This window comes from Phallusia mammillata, chromosome 2 (assembly GCF_965637545.1).
Source record: "Phallusia mammillata chromosome 2, kaPhaMamm4.hap1.1, whole genome shotgun sequence".
Taxonomy (NCBI): Eukaryota; Metazoa; Chordata; class Ascidiacea; order Phlebobranchia; family Ascidiidae; genus Phallusia; species Phallusia mammillata.
Window position 1 is genome coordinate 20,923,270 of NC_137253.1, and position 22,067 is coordinate 20,945,336.

Consider the following 22,067-nt stretch of genomic DNA (forward strand, 5'->3'; position numbering starts at 1 on the left):
ATATGGCTCAAAGGTCCTTACCCTTGGGACCATTGAGCCTCGCATAAAGCAGGGCTTCTCAAACTGTGGGTCGCGACCCTAATTGGGGTCGTGGAATATAATTTTGGGGTCGCGAAACATTTTGTGTTATTATGTCAGTCACAATAAATGGTATGTGTGCGTACATTTATTGGCCGCAGAGACGAGTTTGTGCGGCCGTGAACATGTTTATTAGAATATATGCACTGGCGGCAGTGACGTAAATAAAAACTCTTTTGCCAAATATTTTGATTTTCAAACTGCTCTAAACACATTTTGTGGAACTTTAAGCGTATTGCCCAGCCTAGTAGCCACATGCGCCAGACTGATATATGCCTATTTTGTGCAAACAATGCAAAAAAGCAGATACCACAAGCGTCACAATATAGATTATGACGTCATAAAAGCTCAGACTGTCAATCTGTGTATCAAGTTTTTTTAGGCGCCATTAGATGGTATATATATATAAATATTTCTTTAGATCAGTAATTTTGAAGCACAAGCAAGCAGGCAATTGGCGGTCGTTGCTGAAATCAAGATCTGCGATGCGACCGTCATGGCGAAAAGGTTGTGCACCTCTGGGCTATACCCATCAAGGGGTCGCGTAGAAATTTATGTTTGAAATTGGGGTCGCAGAGCAAAAAAGTTTAAGTAGCCCTGCCATAAAGGACCTTTGGGCCAGTATTTTCATGTGATATTCTGGACCATTAAACCACGCATGAGGGAGCTTATTAAGTGTTGTGTTTGAAAGTAGAACAATTTTATTGAAAAAGAAATCTAATATTAATCAAAAGAAAGAAATACAACCAGCAGCACATTGTGACGTTAATACCCCTCTCTGACGAAGATATTGCGCCAACTTGCTTTGATCCTTTCATAGCAAATATTCTATCAGACTTCGTAACTGTTGACTAACCAGTTTCATCGAGGCTCCATATATTTTGCGGTGGTATGGACCGATAACGGTGGTATGGACCGATTTAAAAAAAATCTTGAAACATTTTCCCGGTTAAATGCCATTGCACGCCCTTTGCTTGTCGATTCTGGTTGGCGCAGGCTGATGTTTTCGTGACGCTTTCTGAAGCCGCGAAACCATTCTTCTCCTGCGATCTCATTGATCGGCTCAATTAAGCTTCAAACAGAAAACGCTTACATTTTTAATGATTCGCAACAACGTAAGATTGCACAGTGGTGTATTTGAAATTAACAAATTTGGACTTGCAGAGATTGCACTTGAATAGTGGATTTTTGAATCACAGTGACAATAAACACAATTACAATAACTAGTTTACAGTTTGATGGAGGCTTCTGTAAGACTTGGATGAGTAAAGGAGTCTTTGATAAGTTCTGTAAAGAAATGGTTGTTATTGATAGTGTTAAAACTAGAGATGTACCGAATATTCGGTTTCCCAATCTATTCCGCCGAATCAGACTTATGTCTAAGATTCGGTTCCGGCGGAATAATTTATCGCGATTCGGCAGAAACTAAATCTTCGAGTACAAATTTAAAGTTAAACGTGTCTTTTCTGCTAGGTAATTATAATCGCGTCAATTATTATAATTTTTAAAACATTACCGTTTTTTTCCACTGTAAACAAAAAATGAGTAATTCATTGGTAGGTTGGCAACCATGCTTAAGCAATGTTTAACCCCACAGAACTAAAATGAGGACGCAACTATTCTGCACTAACTGCTTGGCAGATAAACTTTTGTTTTCATGTCAAACGTGTAGCGTAGGACCGAACCGAAATTAAGACGATTCGGCACATCACTAGGTAAAACCCATAAAATCCAGCCAAAGTTTACACAGAGATGACTGTCAGTCGTTGCTGCCATGACCCTGCTCCAAGCCAAAATTCCACAGAAATAGCTAACTTTAGGAATTTCCTTCCCTACCTGTTAGAGATTGTTCGGGGAATCTGCGAAACGCGGTTCTGTCAAGCTCGTACATTTTATTCTCCGTTTCTTTTACAAATTCGAGAAAATACTCCAAAGGTGGGAAATTTTGAGGTAAGTCTTCCTCCGTTTTGTCCAAATCTTCCGCATCATTTGTTGATACTATAACAAGTTTTGCAAGAAGTAGGCCATGGATTTACTACCGTTTAATTTGTAGCGATTGAAAGTTCAACCAAGTTGGTACTCACTTGGCGCGTTTGAGCTTGCCATAGACTTCAAGTAAGTGGGAACTGTAAGTTCTTTCTGTAAATACAAAGTTTTATTAAAATGATTTTCAGTATTTAATGTGTTTTCGAAATAACAAACCTGTTGCCTTGGTGGAGAAGAAGCAGACCTACGTAGTAACCTTCTTCCATCGGACGACGGAGAAGGTGAGGGCGTGCGAGAGGCGGCGGTACGTACAATCTCAAACAATTCCTGCAAACGTGTTATCAACGATTTTATAACGAATGTACATAGATTTTATACGTCGAGCCAGTACACGACAAGTAAAGACAGTGCACATTGTTTTGACCTGAAGACTCACTAGTGCATCTGGTGGCGCAGAGGTCGGACGGATAAGTTGATATAGCCACGACACCTGAGTTTGTTGGGGGTAACAGGTGGTTGATCTCTCGTCATCATCTGCACTGATAAGACCTTATAAGTCGAAACAGCGTGCACTGTCTGCAGTTTACTTAGATTTTTTGTTGTAAAAGAACTCTTAAAGAAAACGAACAAAACTTTGAGAAAGGAATCTTCCATAGATATAGGTTGCTAATGTACCACCTTAATACTAGCTTTTGCGAGACACTTTTTAGCTCTCGGATCGTGCCACTGTTCGATTCCACTTAGGGTTGTAAGGTCACAGCTTTCAGAATCCAAGTTACGTGTCCGATTCAGGAGTTCGTGAATAATGTAACTGTCGTAAAATAATGCACCGATGTCACAAACATATGTTGCTGTATCTAAATTATAATTTTTAGCGGCACATATGGCACTGTATCATTTAACCTGAAACAGTGTTTGTCTCCCAACTCCTCAAGTGCTCGAGCAACAAACTCAGGCGTGAGCAGAACTATTCCTTGATCAACTGATGTAAAAAAACGTTCGGCAAGTATAGCGGAGTTTTGCTTCTCCCGAACTATCGGCACACCTGCAATTGGTCAAGTTAGGATTTCAGATTTATATAAGTTCAAAATCTACACCACATGTAATGTAGATTATTTCGTGGTAACACTTAAAAGTATTGCTATTGTTATTAGGTTAACTGACAACACTCAGGAATAAAAAGCCAATTGCATTTGTTTTTTTTGTCGTCTGACGTTGCTGTTTAGCCTAGGCTACCTGTAAGCGGAAACTGGGAGAGCCAACGACGAAACGTCAGACAAGTGACAAAAGTTTGAAATCCGTTAGGAAGGGGAAAGCATATCATGTTGCACACCAGTTGAAACTGGTTGACAGCCGATAACAATTTCCGTTCTTTGTCAGAAGCAGGGACAAACCTCAATATATAAAAGAACAAAGTATTTTTTTTTGAAAACTGATACAAACTTTTACAAAGCATAGCACCCTTCGGCAAAACAGAAGCGTAGTCATAAATCTTTTGATAAACGAGACTTACAAGGCACATTCAAAGTCGTCGACCCCTGATTTTAGCATCATAAGTGTAAGAACGTGGTGCACTGCGCGCATTTGAGCGTAAATGTAATTGCGAGAGAGTTTTATGACATCAATAAAAGTATCTGATGCGCCAGGATCGCTGTGCAGGTACGCTCCAAGGTGATCGCACAGTTTCTCGCACGTCTAAAAGAAAATGTTAAAATTAGCCTACACGTTTGGATATCTGTCATTGGCGAATAGCGTTTGTTATTTACCAGAACTATAATACATTCCGAGTCTTGATTGCGTTCATTTTCGTTAAGAAATGAAAGAATGCTGCCCCGAAAAAGATCAGGATCTGAACCTAACGCGTTGGTGGTAGATGAAGCTCCGCCGGGCGTCTTGAGAAAATCTCTGCATAAGCATTAAAAGTATTTGTTACAGGGATCGAGGGAAAACACCCGTAGTTTTTTTTTCTAGTGCGTGTAAACTAAGCTTATGAACTTGTACTGCACCCATACAATGCAAAGTTGGCAGATAAACTTTTGTTTTCATGTCAAACGTGTAGCGTACTACCGAACCGAAATTAAGACGATTCGGCACATCACTAGGTAAAACCCATAAAATCCAGCCAAAGTTTACACAGAGATGACTGTCGGTCGTTGCTGCCATGACCCTGCTCCAAGCCTAAATTGTCTATATAAAACAAACCTTTTATATATACTTTGATACAATGCAAAAACAAAACAAACCTTTCAAACAATTTCGCCAATCGATCAAGAAGAATTACACTTTGCGCACAATGTCGCAGGGTTTTGCTCTTTCCCCCTGTTTCACAAAAGTTATTTATGTACAATTAAAAACAACAACAAATACACAACAAAATATAGAATTGATTTAGAGCAGGGGTGTCCAACACGTGGCACGCGTGCCAAAAGTGGCACGCAGGGGATTTGAAAATGGCACACAAGCTTTTGCAAATTCAGATGATTATATTCTCACTTCAGAAAAAATCAGTAAAGTTACACAACCCACTAATTAAATTGTTCGTTTTTTGACAAAACCCCCGTGGCAAACTATTTGTATCTTGTGTCGCATAAACATAATAAAAGGTTTTTGGAGTATCATAAATTGAGCCCGTACCGTTAGGACGTTTAAGAAATGGTATGGAAAAAGTACCAAACAGTGGCACGCGAGTATATTCTAAAACAAAATTTGGCACGGCGGTGTGTTCGAGTTGGACACCCCTGATTTAGAGTGTAAGTCTGTTCATATGTGCAATACTTATATGCGACGTACATAAGAATCTGCAATGCAATCTTCAGCAGATATTTAACTGAGCATAGTAGGCATACAGCAAGCCCAGGATAATCCACTTGGGATGTTTTCAATAATTTAATGTTAAACTTTTTTGACATCAGTTAACAAAACCACAATTCCAAAGTGGACCCGTTTTCGGTAACCGCATGGTAGCGCTAACACAGTGGTTCTTAACCTTTCGTGGACCGTGGCCCCCTAAAAGTAACTTTTTGGCCTCGTGGCCCCCTTCAAGTAAAGCTGTAGGACTTGTGGCCCCTTTAAAAATGTAAATGACAATCTCGTGTTGGAATTCGGTACTAATTTCGGCTTTACACAGGTCGAATAGAGTAAACAAGAACCCTTAATAGTGATAAACCTTAATATAGACAAATAGTATGTGAAATAGTCGATTGAATTAGGAAATAAAGTTTAAAAAAGGCTTTTAGTGGGTGTTTTTGGAAATCTACATCCCTGGGGGGCCATGGGCCCTGATTGGGAACCACTGCGCTAACAGGACAGGCGTATGGGTATTTGTCGAAAAATCATAAGAGTGTATTTTGGTGACAACGTTTCTAGCGTTATTTGTAAGTGAATACAAAAATAAAGTATCACTACCACCCACCGACATGTTTTTTCAATTCGCCAAGGATAGTTAACTCTTCGCGAATGCACTCCAGATCGTATGCTGGATACAGACCGCACTTGCAGGCGTTTAACGTCTTGTACCATAAGCTTTCCTTGGCTTCTTGCAATCCAGCCAGTTTTCTTTCTGACATAGATTGCCTATCAACAGACGAAGTACTCGCTTGCCTGGTCAGATGAAACCTTCCACCAGTCACAAATCGGAGATTTAAACTTACGGATGCAAGGTACTGAAAACAGCATATATTTGCATGGACAATAAGCTTACTTGATGTGCTATTTTTGTGCTTGAATACAAACCAACCTGCTCAGTTTGTCTGGTGATCAACAACACATTTACAGAATCAGTGTATTCAACAATTGGTTTTTCACTAAATAATATTGTACTTGTATTAGCAAACCAAGTGTTACTAGGTTACAATGCTATATTAGCAAACCACAAACACAAAAAACTTACTGATATGTGAGAAATCTAGATAAACATGATGTTGGGATAGTGGTTGGAAACAGTGGAAGTAGCGATGGTGGAACGCTGCGTTTGTGATCAATCAGTTCCAGTGTTGTTGAAGCTGCAGCAAAAGTAGTATTGCACAACCAAGTACTTCCTGGATTATTTGTACCTCGTTTTCCCAGTATTCGATTATCCGGTCACATTCAGAACATTTTTAAGAGGTTGCAATGTGGTAGAAAACTAACTGTAAAGCCTAGTGCTGTATGGTACATATTTTATTTCATTGATAAAAACGATCATATATATACAACTTTTATACAGGTTAATATTCACAACACAACATTAAACAATTGTTTCTTTATAATTTAAGACAAGCTGATTCAAGAAGTGTTAAAGACAAGCCGAGAGTGTAGTTTAATGTACAAATTCCAAGATCAAATTTCTTAGCTTATACGGTCAAATTAAAAAAAATGCCACAGGAATTTTCACCAAATTACAACAGTATAAACTCATTAACTTACTGATCAAAAGTTGTGCCAACACAGCCGTCACATCAGGGTTAGTTGGGTGGTTTATAATTAAATCAAGGACAACTGAAAGCACTTCAGATGATGGAGATCTGGATGATGCAACAGCATACCTTGTCAAAAATACCCTGAAAACAACAATTACACACATAACATTTAACACCACACCATTTAGATACATTGGTGATAAAAATAATCATTACTAAGGATCAGGTTTTTTTAAGGTTTGGTTTGGGTGACCGCTAAGTAGTTTTAAGACACCGCAAGTGTTTTATTTAAATACCAAAAACTGTAGTTGTAGTTGCAAGTCAAAATCTTGGGAAACCACTGGAGAAAAAAACACTGCTAAGAATTAATGTATATTTAAAGCGTTGAGTAAGTACAGTATGTTGGTTAAATATTGAACAGCTTTCTTACATCTTTGACAAACAGCCAACATATTAAATACATCATAAACTCTAAACTATACCTGTTTTTGACATTTAATGCTTCATTGCCAAACAGTGTTTCAAAACTCTTGTAATTGAACTTTAGCAAAACAATACTGGCAGATATGGTGTCATAACACACTGCAGTGTTTCCAATAATGTTGCTTGAAGCAGTGGAAGACAGGGAGTCAACAGAGTCACTAAATACACTTGGCTCAGTACCTTCAGGGGATGATTTTTCACTTGTTTTCCAGTCATGCATTATAAATTCAAGTGCACTTCCATGTAAGGCAGGAAAACATGATTCTGAAAAAGTGAGCATTTAAAATAAATTAAACATATGTCGGCACAATAAGTCAATATCATAGTCATTAAAAAGTACAATGATTTACTAACCTGATAGTTGCATGTCATACAACCCATTTTCCATGGCATGTTTGTCACATGACATATTTTTTATGTCGTATAAATGAACAAATAATCCTGGGCACTGAACCATAAGCATTTGACCCAGGGGCAAAAAGAAAACTTTTTGAAATTCTTGAGTTGATTCCTGAGATAATATTAGTGAAAGATAAACTTAGGTTTTAAACATTATAGGGATCATTTTCTTGCTTACAGTCCTTGGGTAATGAAAGCATATTTCCTTGTCAAAAATTGCAACACTATACAATTTGTTTGGTTTATGGTCAGTGGTAGGGAGTTCTTGCCAACAGAGACAAAGCCCTCCTGCAAATAATACATTTAATGCAAGAAAAAAAATAAACTTGACGGTGAGAAAAATGTTTGCTTCTTCCATGGGATTACAATTTACACCCACTGCTGCTTGCACCTTTTGCCATCAAACCACAAAGGGTTAAATGTCTTCATAATATTTAGTGAACACAAGAATTTGGGCCCATCCAACAGTTTTCTCAACCATTGAAAAAACTTATGCTAGGCAATATTTATGTAGGATTCTTTTAACAAAATACCAAATGTTCAGTGCAAACACGTTTGTTCAGCACATTGGTGAACATAACTTGTTATAAATAATTTAGATTAATAAATATTTTTGCTTATTTGTGTTACAAATTTGAAGGGGACACTAGCACATTTATGAGGCAAACTGGTACAAACATGTTTTTTTGCTTTCCTTCTTTTTATTACTAAGAGGAAAATAATGAAAAAATATGCCTGTGAGCAGAAACCTATACTGTAATGCTGCAAAACACCATTTGTGGTCCAGGCAATATGCCCAAGAATTTCGTACAAAAAAAACCATAATCAACTACAATAAGTGTTTCTAGGTTTAAACCCATTTGTAGAATGTGGAAAAGCATTCATACAAAAGCAAAACTCAACTCAATACCTGTTTCAGAAAACACACACAATCTCATGTTAAGTTCTGGGCTTGATAGTGTGGGATTCAGTGGATTGTGTGTAGACAATGAACTTCGGTTAAAAAGTGCATTCCTTGAGATCTCCAGATCTATCTATTAATTCACATGAATACATTTGTAAGCATAGTTTAGATGCAAGTTACAGTACTGTTTAAAACAGCTCTGTTTAAGTGTCTGTTCAGATTTACCTGAATTTCCATTACTTTTTTAAGAGGCATATTCTCATAGAATTGAACACAGACAAATTGGCAGAGTCGTGGAGAATATTCTTCGGATTTATTGCTTAGTTTCTAAATTGAACACATAGGTAGTTGTATAACAAAACGGAGATAACAACATCATTTAATAAAAGCGCTTACGCTGGCTTTAGTCCTTCTAAGTGGTACAAGGTAGTACAGGCGCTGGTTTACTGAATCCCATTGACTCCATATTGCACCATTTACAATAACCTAAACATGTTTGAATCATATGTTAGTTGATAACTTGACATGAGGAATATCACGGCTAAAATTCATGTAAATAACAACATGTCTTTTTTCAAAGGTTTTGAAACACCAAACCTTGCGCAATATGTTAGTTCCTTTAACACAGTGGTTCCCAAACTTTATCTACTCGCGTACCATTTTTTTGGTTCATGCAGCGTTCTCGTACCACCTACAATCATTGTTAGAATTTAATGGATAAAAATGTTACTAAACTTTACTAACTAACTTTACCTTAGTAACTTTGGCCTTTAGTGACCAAAGGCTCGTAAATATTAAACAAAAATTAGTCAAACTTTTACCGCCCTCGCTACAGTGCTACTGTCAACACAACTAGTAGCTATCACAAAATCTGACTTTAAGGACTTATTACGTCGTAATAGCAGATTCATTACGTCATAATAAACCTATTTCGTCACAAAGAAACCTTGCTTAACAGTTCAATGCGTCAATACACCAAGGAATTAGAATTTAGTAGGAAATATAGTGTGAAATTTCACGCTCTACGTAACTTGTGTGAATTAAAACTTGTGTGAAATAAAGATCGTTTGGTGTGAACTTAATAAGTTGCTCGCGTACCACCTTGGAGACCTTCGCGTACCACTAGTGGTACGCGTACCATAGTTTGGGAACCACTGCTTTAACAGGAACTTCAACAAGTCATGTTATTAAAACCATTTATGTGTTAAAATAACAAGTGGGTAAATTTACCTCAGCAGTTGGACGACCATATACTCTGCTACTGTTACATCTTGAAGTATTGTCAGATTTGGCAGTCAGTTGATGTGGAGTATTGGAGTTATCCTGCAGCATTATATTGTATAAACCTGGAAAAACAGACTATTACATTCAGCACGACTCATAAAAAAATATTAATCATAAATAATATTAAATATGTTGGTTTTTAAATCACTTTATTCTTCCAGACATAATAAACTGTTGTGCTTACCACATAAACATTTATGTATTGTTGAGCATAATATAGTCCCTAAAAATGACTGCCAGCTTAACCAGAATTTAATCACCAATTTTAAAACACGTTTTTAAAGATTTACTATTGGTAAACTGTTTTCGTGGACCAAACAGTCACTATCGTTTTTGTCCACACAAGCAAAAGAGTTTTTTTTATTGCAATTCAAAAAAGTTCTTTTAAAAAGTTTTAATTTGAGTTTTACTTTACACATGAACTGTATACTAACTGTTTGAATTTCAACTGAACCAGTATTTATGAAAGTAGTTTTCATTTTCTAGGTGTGGAAACAAATTTCTTTTTCATGTTCTATATCTTCTGAATAAGACGAAAAAAACTTACCAATGGACTCTCTATGCAAAACCAAAAGAGCCTCATAGGTTGTCAGTGTTAAATCTCCATTTAACTTTGTGGTCACATGACTGGTGAACAATACTCTTTGTGGAAGCTTTCTGTCTGTATTAAACTTCATTGTCCAACCTGAATAAAAAATAAGTGCCAAGCAAGCAATTTTACTCCAGATGATAACAAAGACATGTTACCAGTTGGATAAACGTCTGCAAGATACGATCTATAAACTCCATGGTGATATGACTTTGATTCAACACTGCTGAAACATAAACTTTATAAATTTCGCAGCTTTGTGTCAAATTTGTAGTTGTTGTATTTATGAATTAAAGATGTCATGGCTAAAACTAAAATGGAAAAGGCAGTTACATATGTTATTACCTTTCCCTAAAGGCTCATTTGGCAAAATGTTTCAGAAGAAAGGTGTGTGATGACAGTGTGAAAAAATTAAATTAAATGTTTGCTCAATATTTATTAAAATAGAAGGTTTATGTTAGACTATCCATACCTTTTACATGGGTATGTATTTTGAATTAATTTGCTCTCATCATCACAGATAGTCAGAGGCATTGCATCTGCAGTACAGTACACAAAGACAAAATTTGTTTTCATTAATTTAGCATTGGGATTAAGATTGAATACCTTTTACTGATTCTGGTAGATGATTTCCAAACTTTTGTGAAGATTTGGTAATAAAATCAGCATGTGCTTTTGTTTCCAATACTTCTCCACTCAACCACATTGTAAATGCTGTAAAAAAAACACATAAAGCACGAACTTAATCCAATGAAATAGTCAAAACCAACTAGATGGGATTTTTTAAATTTTATATACACAACAGCCTGTATCAATGGAAAATACTATGTTTTTTCACATATAACAATTTCTATCACTGCAATAAAAATTAAACACCTACATTTATATACTGTATAGTTTAAACTACCGTATTTTACGGACCATAAAGCGCACCCGATTATAAGGCGCACTGTCAATAAATTGCTTTGATTAGTTTTTTGTTCATACATAAGGCGCACCGGGATATAGAACGCAACATATTTTAAGGAGTATGGGTTACCGTATAAAGCTCATTTTGACTTGTTACGTAATAAATGTAAGCAAGTCACAATAATACAATGAGCAAAAGAAAAAATGAGCCAAGTGAATATCACAGTTGCTAATTGCTTTTACCGTAGTTTATTGTGTAAGACGGTGGTTTATTTATATAATAATAGTATCGGTACTGGAGTGTAGGCAATAAAGCACTACTTGATCCATACATTAGGCGCACCGGCTTATAAGGCGCACGGCCAATTTATGAGGAAAAAGAAGGATTTAAATCGCGCCTTATAGTCCGTAAAATACGGTAGATTCTCCCAGGTTGTTGCTTGGTGGATGAAGAATACAATGAACCTTATTCTTATTGGTTCAAATTTATTAAAACATTAAGTCTTATAGGTCGAAACAGTGTGCACTGTCTGCAGCTTATCATTTATTGGCTCTATGCTTTTACATTAAGTCATTCATTCTTATAAATTCAAGATATATACATTTCGCCTTTACGGCATCACCACTATCTTTTTCAAATAGAACCTTCAATATATATATTTCGCATATGCAGATCAAGTTTTATACAACAAATATATAGCTCTTGGTCTACATTTGTGCAAAATTGTGGCTTGTGTTGGTATGTATTTCATAGTTGAACAATGTGTAATAAATATTGCTTATATATTTACCAAAGGCTGAATCCAACCAGAATATACACATTGCTTTAAAACAGTATGCCAAACATAAAAATCACTTTTCAAAGATTATTGACCTTTTTGGGTTTACATACTGGTAAACTGTAACATTGCCAACATTATTCTTTAAACCAAACAAATCCTAGTACTGCTTTAGATGGATGCAAAAACTGTATTTAAAAGTTTGAGTATTTTTCTATTGACTGTAAAAATATTTGGCATTTAAAGAGTCAAATCATACCAAGGGCCTTTTTGTCTGGGGACATGAATGCCGAAATTATGTCCACACCTTTCCTGCAGATTAAAATAACATCATCTTTGTTGTTGTTGGGATTAAACAGTCTTATATATAGTGGAGCATGATTTTCATCCTTCTGCATAAATAAACATATTAGTTGCTTAACATTTTGCAATTTATTTTTCTCTTATCTTAATTACCAAGTCTGAGTCTTGTATCCAGGTGTACAGCACACTGTCGTCCTCCTCAAAAGACAGAATTCTTAAAAAAACTGTTGTTGTTTCAAAGCCACACACAATTAAATCAAAAAAGAGAACACACCTTTGTATTTTACCTTCTCCAGTGTGACACCATAGTTTTTGCTTGTCAAACATTATATTTACAAAACCTTTGCTAAGCACTCTTCAGTTGAGGCATAATTGCAAGCTTTAGTTACAACACAAGCTCTTTTTTCTCTATGTGTTAAAATTTCAAATGTAGGAAAATTCAAATGTACAAAACACCATACCACTTTTCTATTAATGATTGACCAATTACCCTAACCATACCCACCATGTGTATTTTTGTGCAGTACACTTTCTTACACTTAAGTTATTTATATGCTTCTCCATTGTCACATACACATTTTAACAATAAAGAGTATTTGGGTGCAGTGTAAGGTTGGTTTAAACCTTATGTACCCTAAAGCTTATATTCACCGTCATTATATTTTAGAAATTCACTTTAGAAATTCACTACCGAAAGCAGTGGTCAATTTGCAAATGGGACGATCTGCAAAATAATTTACAGCAGCAAACTTACATTCAATCGTTCTCGACTCTCGTATTGGGTGGTGTTAGTTGTTATTGCATAAATACCAGATTGGAAAGTTTTATTTTTGCGCGGAGGATATTTTTTTCGTCAAAATAATTGCGCGGATTTTTGCGCGGAATTTCAATTTTCTGCGCGGATTGATAGACTTTTGATTGACAGGTGGATTTAACGATCAACGCAATTTGTATGTAACGCCTGCAAGACTATCCAGCCGACAAAAAGAACAACTAAATAAAGTAATCAACACGACGAATCTTCAGTTTTGCTCTATTGCGCACGCAGCTGTTCAGCTAGATTCTACAATTTTTCATTTTCATAATGATTGAAACATTTTGCTGATTTGTTTCATGAGGATAGTTTAGATTGCCAAACTGCTCTTTAACTGTTTTTAATTATTTGTCATACAGAAAGCATTATTTTATGTAACTTGCCCAGCCGACAGTCACTTTAACAGTCAAACTACGTCCTAAAAATACAGATAAATGTACTTTTAACGACTACGTTGGCGAAATGGAAATGTTATTTCAAGCGTGACGATCGGTAAGTTATGATGTGCTTGACTGATTTACGTGGATTGTTAGCGAAATAAGGCTTGTGACGACATAGAACTTCATTGTGCAACGAAAATATACAATTTTTAAAAAAGTTTATTGTAGTAACCTACGAAAGCTGGGCTAAGTTGCGCGGACAACATTTTTTTGCGCGGATTACACGTAAAAAGCCTAAATTTGCGCGGATTACAAGGGGAAATCCAAAATCCTCCGCGCAGGCCATTCTTTCCAATCTGGCATGAATATACATGTTTTTATTCATAAGTATTTCGACGCAGACAAGGTAAAGCAACTACTTCCAAAAAGCGGACATCATTAAAAAACTAATTTTAGTCCCCCAAAATACGTGTGAAATTAAAAAGTGTGTGTGGTAATAAAAAATCGCAAAGACATTCTGGTACGTAGGCATTTTTGTAAAAATACATTACATTGGGGTATGTCCCTGTTTTGGTTGTTTGCTGGTCACGTGAGCATATTTATTGCACGAATGTTTTTGTCTACGCAAGCGGAGTTGAATTTGCAGTTTTGCCGTTTGCGTTCACCCCCAAAGTATATATAAAACACAAGTAGTCCAATCCATTGTTACGCGATAGAGCCGCATGGACGCCATTTTGTGTCCAAATTAATACAGCAGGTATTTTTAAATTTATAAGAAAAATAAGCGGCAAAATTTACATGAAACAAAGCAATTTAGCTTTTAATATTACGGTGAAATGTTATCAAATTCGCGTTTAAGATCTCCAGTTTGTAAATGTCAGACAATTTATTTGTTATTTTCCTCTACCCATTTTGGACACAAAATGGCCCCATAGGCTTTATTGCGTAACAATAGGTTGGACAAAAAAGCATGCTGGTATTTGGATGTTCACATTTGTGGTCTGAAGCACAGGTGACCAAACTATGGCCCGCGGGCCGGATGCGGTCCTTCGGCGTAATTTTATCTGGCCCGCGAAAGTATTTTTGGTTTAACAAAACATATAGAACATCACATAATATCTTAAAAATTACGGAAACCTGCAGAATGGATTCCACTAATGGTAATAATTTTATCTGGTCTTAAAGGATTACAGTGCAATGATATGACCCAAAAGCTTGTTACTCGCACAAAATGTGTAGAAAATTATACACATTGGTTGCTGACATTTTTTCTATCTGTACCTATACCATTACTTTTTCTTCTATTTACAGTAATTCAAACCTGATTTGACTAATCAAACTATGCAGCCCTTAGTATGTAGGCTACACATTGTCTATTGTTGTTATTTCAGTGCAATATTATATTTGCAGTCATTTTAACCCTTTGGTGCTTTATTATTCCACCAAAGTTGCATTTAATGCAAACACTGCCTACAAATCAATTTTGTCAAATTGTTTGCACTATTATTATGGGTCCCCTTATTGATTTTACTCAAAATGTTTGTTTGTTTTTTTCTTCTGCCCAAAGTTTGTCCGACTCGTTTTTCCATTAAATGTTTGATGGATTTGGCTGAAATTTACACAGATGGTAGATATAGTTATGTAGATGTGCACCCCTTTTTGTTTTTGTTGATAACCCCAGTATTTACCCCGCTCGCCCCCTAAAATGGGTACTTTTTCCCCAAAGTTTGTCCGACTCGTTTTTCCATCAAATGTTTGATGGATTTGGCTGAAATTTACACAGATGGTAGATATATTCATGTAGATGTGCATCCCACTTTGTTTTTGTTGATAACCCCAGTATTTACCCCGCTAGCCCCCTAAAATGGGTTATTTTCTTCCCAAAGTTTGTCCGACTCGGTTTTTTATCAAATGTTTAATGGATTTGGCTGAAATTTACACAGATGGTAGATATAGTTATGTAGATGTGCATCCAACTTTGTTTTTGTTGATAACCCCAGTATTTACCCCTCTAGCCCGCTAAAATGGGTGAGTTTTTAAACAGTGTCAGAATTGGCTGAAATTTGGATTTCTTGTATAGTATGCCATTTATAGGTGTCGATTGTTGTGTTCAACCCTTTAGTCCTAACATTTACCCCACAAGCCCCTAAAGTGTAAAACGTATTTGTATGTTACTGGGCACCACAAACGAAAGATTTCTTTGGCGCAATAGTGTTATAAGGGCAACCAGTTGAATGTTGCTCGTTGGTGGGTTGCTTGGTGGTCGTTTTTGCGCCATGGCAGTTAGGGGCTTGTCAACAGCCCTATGATGTCAGAAACATTAACGATTGTTGCTCAAAACGCCTCTAGTGGTCAAAATTTTAAACGTTGGTGGATTGGGCTGAAATTTTGCAGTACTATTGATTGAGTCATTGTGGTTTTTATATATTTGTTAGTTTGTGTGTCGAACCCAATTAGTTACCCTACTAACCCCTAATATGGGTCAGTTTTTTAAAACGTTAAATAGGACATACTTCAAACATTATCTGGGAAGAATCTAATTTTATAGTTTGTATTCTACATAGTATTATTATTTAAGCCCAGTGCCGATCACTGTGTTTTACCTTACAACACCTGACTTTCTCATGGTTATCTCTTGAATTGCATTATTTTCAACTTTGCATGTGTGGGGACCCATGAGTTTTTGCCTGCAGAAACGACTAAAGTTATAAAAGACGGTGACTAATATGGGACCCAATACAAAATAAGCATAGGAAATATATTTATGTTTTAAAATAGGTTATAGTGTATATGCAAGGGCAATATGTGCTAAGCCACCCTTCTAGTTTTGTAATGAAATGGTGAAGATTGCAGTGGTGCTCCTTAATGATTGAACATGTTGGTCATAAGCGATTTCAAGATACAAAGGAACATGTAAAGTTAGTACAACCTTAACATAGATGATTACACAAAATATGTATATAATATTAAAAAAACAGTTCTATTGCTGTACCCACACAGATGCTGAATTAACAGCTAATTAGATTATAATAGCAAAAGATGATGGTGGGTGTGCCATATTAGGGTGAGTTTGGGTATCAGTTTCTACTTAACGAATTTAACATTACATTGAAATAAACAAGAAATCATTTGCTACATTTTTTATTGCATATTTCCTGCGGCACTTTTACAGTTGTATAAACTGGAAAAACGCCTATTCAAAATCATTCTTTTGTTTTATCTGATTACCTGACAAAAATATTGGATAGTAATTAATTTTTTGCTAAGTTGGTTAATAGATATCCGGGTAGTTTAACCCTAGTGCTACATCTAACAGCAAATAAAAAACGGAACACCGAAATTGTTAGGTATCTTTATGGATAATTTTTTAACATATTTTGGGGTCCTAGAAATATGAAACATTCTGATATTGCTGTTTGTTTATAATAAGCAAAAAAATTATAACTAAGTTTAGTTATTGAATGGAAGAGCATTATTATATTTGCCCGCGGGTAGGTTTATGTTTCTGATCAGGGAAAAGTGGTTGGCTAAAGGTGAAACACAGTAAACTATACAATATCCTAAAATACAAACTTTATAATTATGGGTCCCCTTCCCTGAAGGGGACACATATTGATTTTACTCAAATTGTTTTTGTTTTTTTCTTTTGTTTTCTTCCTTTTTTTTCTTCCCAAAGTTTGTCCGACTCGTTTTTCCATCAAATGTTTAATGGATTTGGCTGAAATTTACACAGATGGTAGATATATTCATGTAGATGTACATCCCACTTTGTTTTTGTTGATAACCCCAGTATTTACCCCGCTAGCCCCCTAAAATGGGTGAGATTTTAAACAGTGTCAGAATTGGCTGAAATTTGGATTTCTTGTATAGTATGCCATTTATAGGTGTCGATTGTTGAGCCTGTAGTCCTAACATTTACCCCACAAGCCCCTAAAGTAAAAAACGTATTTGTATGTTACTGGGCACCACAAACGAAAGATTTATTTGGAGCAATAGTGTTACAAGAGCAACCAGTTGTATGTTGCTTGGTGGTCGTTTTTGCGCCATGGCAGTTAGGGGCTTGTTAGCAGCCCTATGATGTCAGAAACATTAACGGTTGTTGCTCAAAACACCTCTAGCGGTCAAAATTTCAAACATTGGCGGATTGGGCTGAAATTTTGCAGTACTATTGTTTGAGTCATTGTGGTTTTTATATATTTTTTAGTTTGTGTGTCGAACCCAATTAGTTGCCCTACTAGCCCCCTAAAATGGGCCAGATTTTTAAAACGTTAAATAGGACATACTTCAAACAATATCTGGGGTGAATCTAATTTTATAGTTTGTATTCTACATAGTATTATTATTTAAACCCAGTGCCGATCACTGTGTTTTACCTTACAACACCCGACTTTCTCATGGTTATCTCTTGAATTGCATTATTTTCAACTTTGCATGTGCGGGGACCCATGAGTTTTTGCCTGCAGAAACGACTAAAGTTATAAAAGACGATGGCTAATATGGGACCCAATACAAAATAAGCATAGGAAATATATTTATGTTTTAAAATAGGTTATAGTGTATATGCAAGGGCAATATGTGCTAAGCCACCCTTCTAGTTAAGTATTGGCATTGCTGTACCCACACAGATGCTGAAGTAACAGCTAAATTATAATAGCAAATGATGGTGGGTGTGTCACATAGGGTTAGTATGAATATAAATTCCTACTATGCAGTAAATGAATATGATATTATGTTGAAACTAGAAGGGTGGCTTTCTGATATGCTTCCATTTTATATATTCTATGCAATATTTACCAATTTACTATACACATCATTTGATCTACACATATGATTGTTTTTGTAAACAAAAACTAATGGGTCCCCACACGCATGTTTGTGCGGATTTACGGTAAACAAATGTTGCCTGTGATTCTTAAGGACAAAAAAAAAGCTGATTTGTAATCACCGAAAAGACTGTCTCTTAAAACGTCTGTCCGGACGTCAAGCTGATCCCTCCCACTCTGCACTAAACCGTTTTAATCGTAAACCAGTGAATGACTACCTTGGGATTCTGTCTGACTGACAGTGTACACAAACTATGGGCTGTGAAAGTCATTATTTGGCCGATTAAGGCAAATTTTTGAATACTAAACGAGTAAACTACTGCAAACAATTGTTTGAAATTTCAGCACATTAGGCCTTGTATTTCTGGCCTAAAACCAAAAAAGATTATTTCAGTATTTAAGGGGTGACAATTATTTCAGGGTTAAAGGGGTAAAAAATGGGTAAATCCAATAAAAAATTGGAAAATTATTTAGAATACCTTACATTGCACCAACCAACAAAGCATGAAACTCTTAGATTATGTACTTTCCAACCAACAAAGCATGAAACTCTCAGATCATCTACTTTAGTCAGTACAGCCGTTTTCAAAATTTTACGTTTTGGGGCCTTGTGGGTGAACCGCTGGGTCATTTGGGGTCAAACTTTAAGAGGATCAGGTTGTAAACAATAGCTAACATCTGTGTAAATTTGAATAAATTTAAAGCACTCTTTCTTGACCAAACGCGTTTGACAAACCAGCGTTAGACAGAAACGAATATATCGGGGTTTAACAGGTAAAAATGGGTAAATCCTGTTAAAAGTTAGAAAATTCTTTAGAAAACCTCACATTGCACCAACCAACAGAGCACATAACTCATAAATGATGTACTTTAGTCAGTACAGCCGTTTTAAAATTTTTACGTTTTGGGGGCCTGCGGGTAAACCGCTGGGCCATTCGGGGTCAAACTTCAGGAGGATCAAATTTGGATTAATATGTAACATCTGTCCAATTTTTAATAAATTTGGAGCACTCTTTCTTGACCATAGGCGCCGAACACGGGTATGCCGGGTATGCCACGCATACCCGAACGAAAACCTCGGGTATGCCGCATACCCAAGAATCGGACCAACGTTAGTCATGCGTTATTACTTCATGGAACAATTGATTTCAATCGCTGTTATTGTTTTACAACCCATGAATTGTTCGCATTCATTACAATTGTGACAATTGTAACGCCTTTAAGAAGCATTGGAATTTAAACATCAAAGGGCGGTAAAAAGCACAACAAAGGTATTGGCGCTGACGCTGCGCCGGCTATTACGTCAACAACCACGTGATAAAAGTTTAGCGTTTGTAAACTAAATTATGAGAATGCAGTTCTAACTTCTAACTGCTTCTACCGCAAGAACAACGACTATCTAATTTCAACAGAAAATACAACAACGCTTATTGTTACGTCACAAACGTAATGTTGGAACTTTTACAAAAATTAACGTGTTATCTTGTCGAAAGTTTCTGGCAGTTTGGGACATCGTTTGAAGTACACTAAACTTTAAAATTAATTATGCGTCACAAACAATTCACTGCGTTAAATATGCAGCACGTTGTAAACGAAACAAGCGATTTTTAAACGTAAAAAAAACGATTTTTGTAATGGCTAGACCAGAAGTGTTTGCGCTTTTATACAATAACTTAGTTATATTATAGAGAAAATGAATGTTTACACATAAAAGTAATTCGCGACGTAAGGTTGCGTTCGAGCTAAATCTTTTTTATCTTTATTGTCCCGCCTCCCCGTAATTTCGGCAAGTGGGTCCTATTTTAATGTGCAACGCAGTGTTACCGCGCACAAACATGCGTTGATTTGCAACAGTAGCAGAAGGGCCTGGCGGTGGAATTATGGCGTGTAAACCAGTGCTCTTCAACCTTTTTATTGACGCGGAACCCTTAAGGTATTTTGTCAAACTTTGCGGAACCCCCCTAAAAATAATTTTAATGAATGTAGGCTAATACAAGTAGGCTACATCAAGGAAAAAAGATGCGTACACATCCAAAGCACATCACAAAGGTTGACTTGAATTAAACGGTTAACTGAAACGCATTACCGTGTTATTTGTATCGGTCGTTTCTACATTAATCTCGCAACTTAGCTAGAGTGTAACAAGGTTGTATATATTACGTCACAATTGATCAATGGTATATAACAAAGGTTAACAATATTGCACAGGCGAGCATTGCTGTTCGAAACAATGATACTATGAATCATTCGTGTTCGAATTGCTACTCCCCGTGCAACCCTTAAAGTTCACGGAACCCCTGAAAGGGTTGTACGGAACCCTAGGGTTCCGCGGAACCCCGGTTAAAGAGCTCTGCATTAGAGTCTCTTGTGCGTTATATGTATAAAAAACGACTAATTTGTATAACTTTGCACCAGTTGGACGAACAAATTAATATAATTGAAATATGTAACTTGGTGCTACAAATTTCCCCATTATATTAGGCACCAAATTAAACTAAATAGATATGGTTTGAAGTTGACCTATTTGTTCACAAAAGAGTTCTCCTAAGCGTATTGGCGCCTAAGCGTATTCAAACCATCTGTGCCGAGCGCATCGAGAATCGGAGAAGTCTAATACGCTTTGCCTTTTTTCTTTTTCGAAAACGAGAGAAATGCGTATCGAATATTTGTTTAACTTGGAACCGAAAATAACGGGGAAATTTGAGGTTAATGCTGAACAAACGTTCCATACACCAAGTTGCATATTTAATTAAGTTTTTCGTCCAACTGGTGCAAAAGTATACAAATTAGTCGTTTTTTAGACTTATAACCCACAAGAGACTTATAACCAGGGAGTCGAACCGCTTGTCATATAGGTTCAGGTTCGGTTCTGGTTCACTTCGATTTGTTTTTAAGGGTTCGGTTCAGGTTTTTAAAAATGTATATTTTCGGGTTTTGTTCCGGTTTGGGCAAATTATCCGGTCCGAACCGGTTTACGGTTTTTAAACCGGTTCAAATTTTTATTCGTTTCAATTAAATTCTACCCATCATCTACCTGACCTTAGCAAACTCCAAAAGAATTTTGACCGTGCCCTGTTATTTTTGACACGCCCTATAAGTGTTATCTCGCGTATTCGTCAGTGCGCTGTTTTGAAAAAAATCACAAAATATAAAACAAATTGCATTTTTACTGGTTCAGTTTCGGATCGGGTCCAACGCCAAACAAAATATAGGGTTCAACTCCGGTTCGGGTGTTTAGAAAATCGTAATTAGCGGTTCGGGTTCGGTTCGGGTTCAATGAAATTAACCGGTTCGCGGGTTCGGGTTCAGTTCCGGTTCGACTCCCTGCTTATAACCCACAAGAGACATCTTATTTGCCAGTAATTGCCGATTTCTATAGATTCCCGCATTTCCTTAGTACAACTTGTGTTGTAACCCAGTGCGTTGTGTGACGTAACAATGGACTGCCAGTTTTGTGTGATAACGCAACGTAGTTTAGTTCTTTTCGTTGCTGACTTACGTGGAGCACGGTGCTGCGTCGGTTGTTGTAGAAAAGCTGTTTATTGTCGTGTTGATGATTATTAGTGAGTCACTTTGTATATATGTGTTTAATGACTCAATATTGTGAATTACCATAATGAATGCTAACCGCTGTGAACTTGACCTAAAATGTCATTTCCCTTTTTTAATAGTCGTACTGTACGTGTAGTTGGGTTTATTTAAGTTGCTTAAGTTGTATTTGTTTACGCAGCGTTCTTGTACGATATTCACGTGAAGCGTGACCTTTCCACACTGTCGCTCTACATAGCTTGGTAAGCATTGTGTATGACGTCATAATGTCATATTGTGGTCTCATGCTTTATTGTGTATTTAGGTGTGTGACAGTGATTTCTGGGATTGCCCATGTTATATATTTTCTTCCGGTTACCATAACAGTTGGTAAGCTTTGAGTTATATTTC

General features: G+C 36.5%; 1 protein-coding gene across 7 annotated transcripts; it reads right to left on the reverse strand.

The window, feature by feature from the left end:
* Positions 1 to 1,194: 1,194 nt before the first annotated feature.
* On the reverse strand, positions 1,195 to 12,543 carry LOC145214091 (uncharacterized). 7 transcript variants are annotated; one of them, XM_080082546.1, is made up of 28 exons: positions 12,386 to 12,542; positions 12,265 to 12,325; positions 12,068 to 12,197; positions 10,727 to 10,834; positions 10,593 to 10,659; positions 10,279 to 10,346; positions 10,079 to 10,216; positions 9,478 to 9,593; positions 8,644 to 8,733; positions 8,473 to 8,574; positions 8,254 to 8,377; positions 7,522 to 7,631; positions 7,299 to 7,455; positions 6,944 to 7,208; positions 6,469 to 6,602; positions 5,954 to 6,065; positions 5,801 to 5,867; positions 5,477 to 5,726; positions 4,308 to 4,383; positions 3,831 to 3,969; positions 3,578 to 3,759; positions 3,301 to 3,458; positions 2,968 to 3,109; positions 2,743 to 2,875; positions 2,281 to 2,391; positions 2,163 to 2,217; positions 1,915 to 2,076; positions 1,195 to 1,365 (listed from the first exon to the last, which is right to left on the reverse strand). In XM_080082546.1, the coding sequence occupies exons 1-28, from the start codon at positions 12,436 to 12,438 to the stop codon at positions 1,307 to 1,309; spliced, it is 3,369 nt and encodes a 1,122-aa protein (XP_079938672.1). In that variant the 5' UTR covers positions 12,439 to 12,542; the 3' UTR covers positions 1,195 to 1,306. The 7 variants fall into 7 exon arrangements, with proteins under 7 accessions (XP_079938672.1, XP_079938671.1, XP_079938670.1 ...); XM_080082545.1 differs by having other exon boundaries at positions 10,279 to 10,343; positions 12,068 to 12,200; XM_080082544.1 differs by having other exon boundaries at positions 12,068 to 12,200.
* Positions 12,544 to 22,067: the final 9,524 nt, after the last annotated feature.

What these genes read in the sequence shown, in the direction of transcription:
- LOC145214091 (XM_080082544.1), bottom strand. Translation starts at nt 12,438, where the DNA reads ATGTTTGACAAGCAAAAACTATGGTGTCACACTGGAGAAGGTAAAATA. An exon ending in GGATACAAGACTCAGACTTG is followed by an intron (nt 12,201 to 12,264) that starts GTAATTAAGATA and finishes TTATTTATGCAG; the next exon opens with AAGGATGAAAATCATGCTCC. An exon ending in GGAGACAAACACTGTTTCAG is followed by an intron (nt 2,876 to 2,967) that starts GTTAAATGATAC and finishes ATTTTACGACAG; the next exon opens with TTACATTATTCACGAACTCC.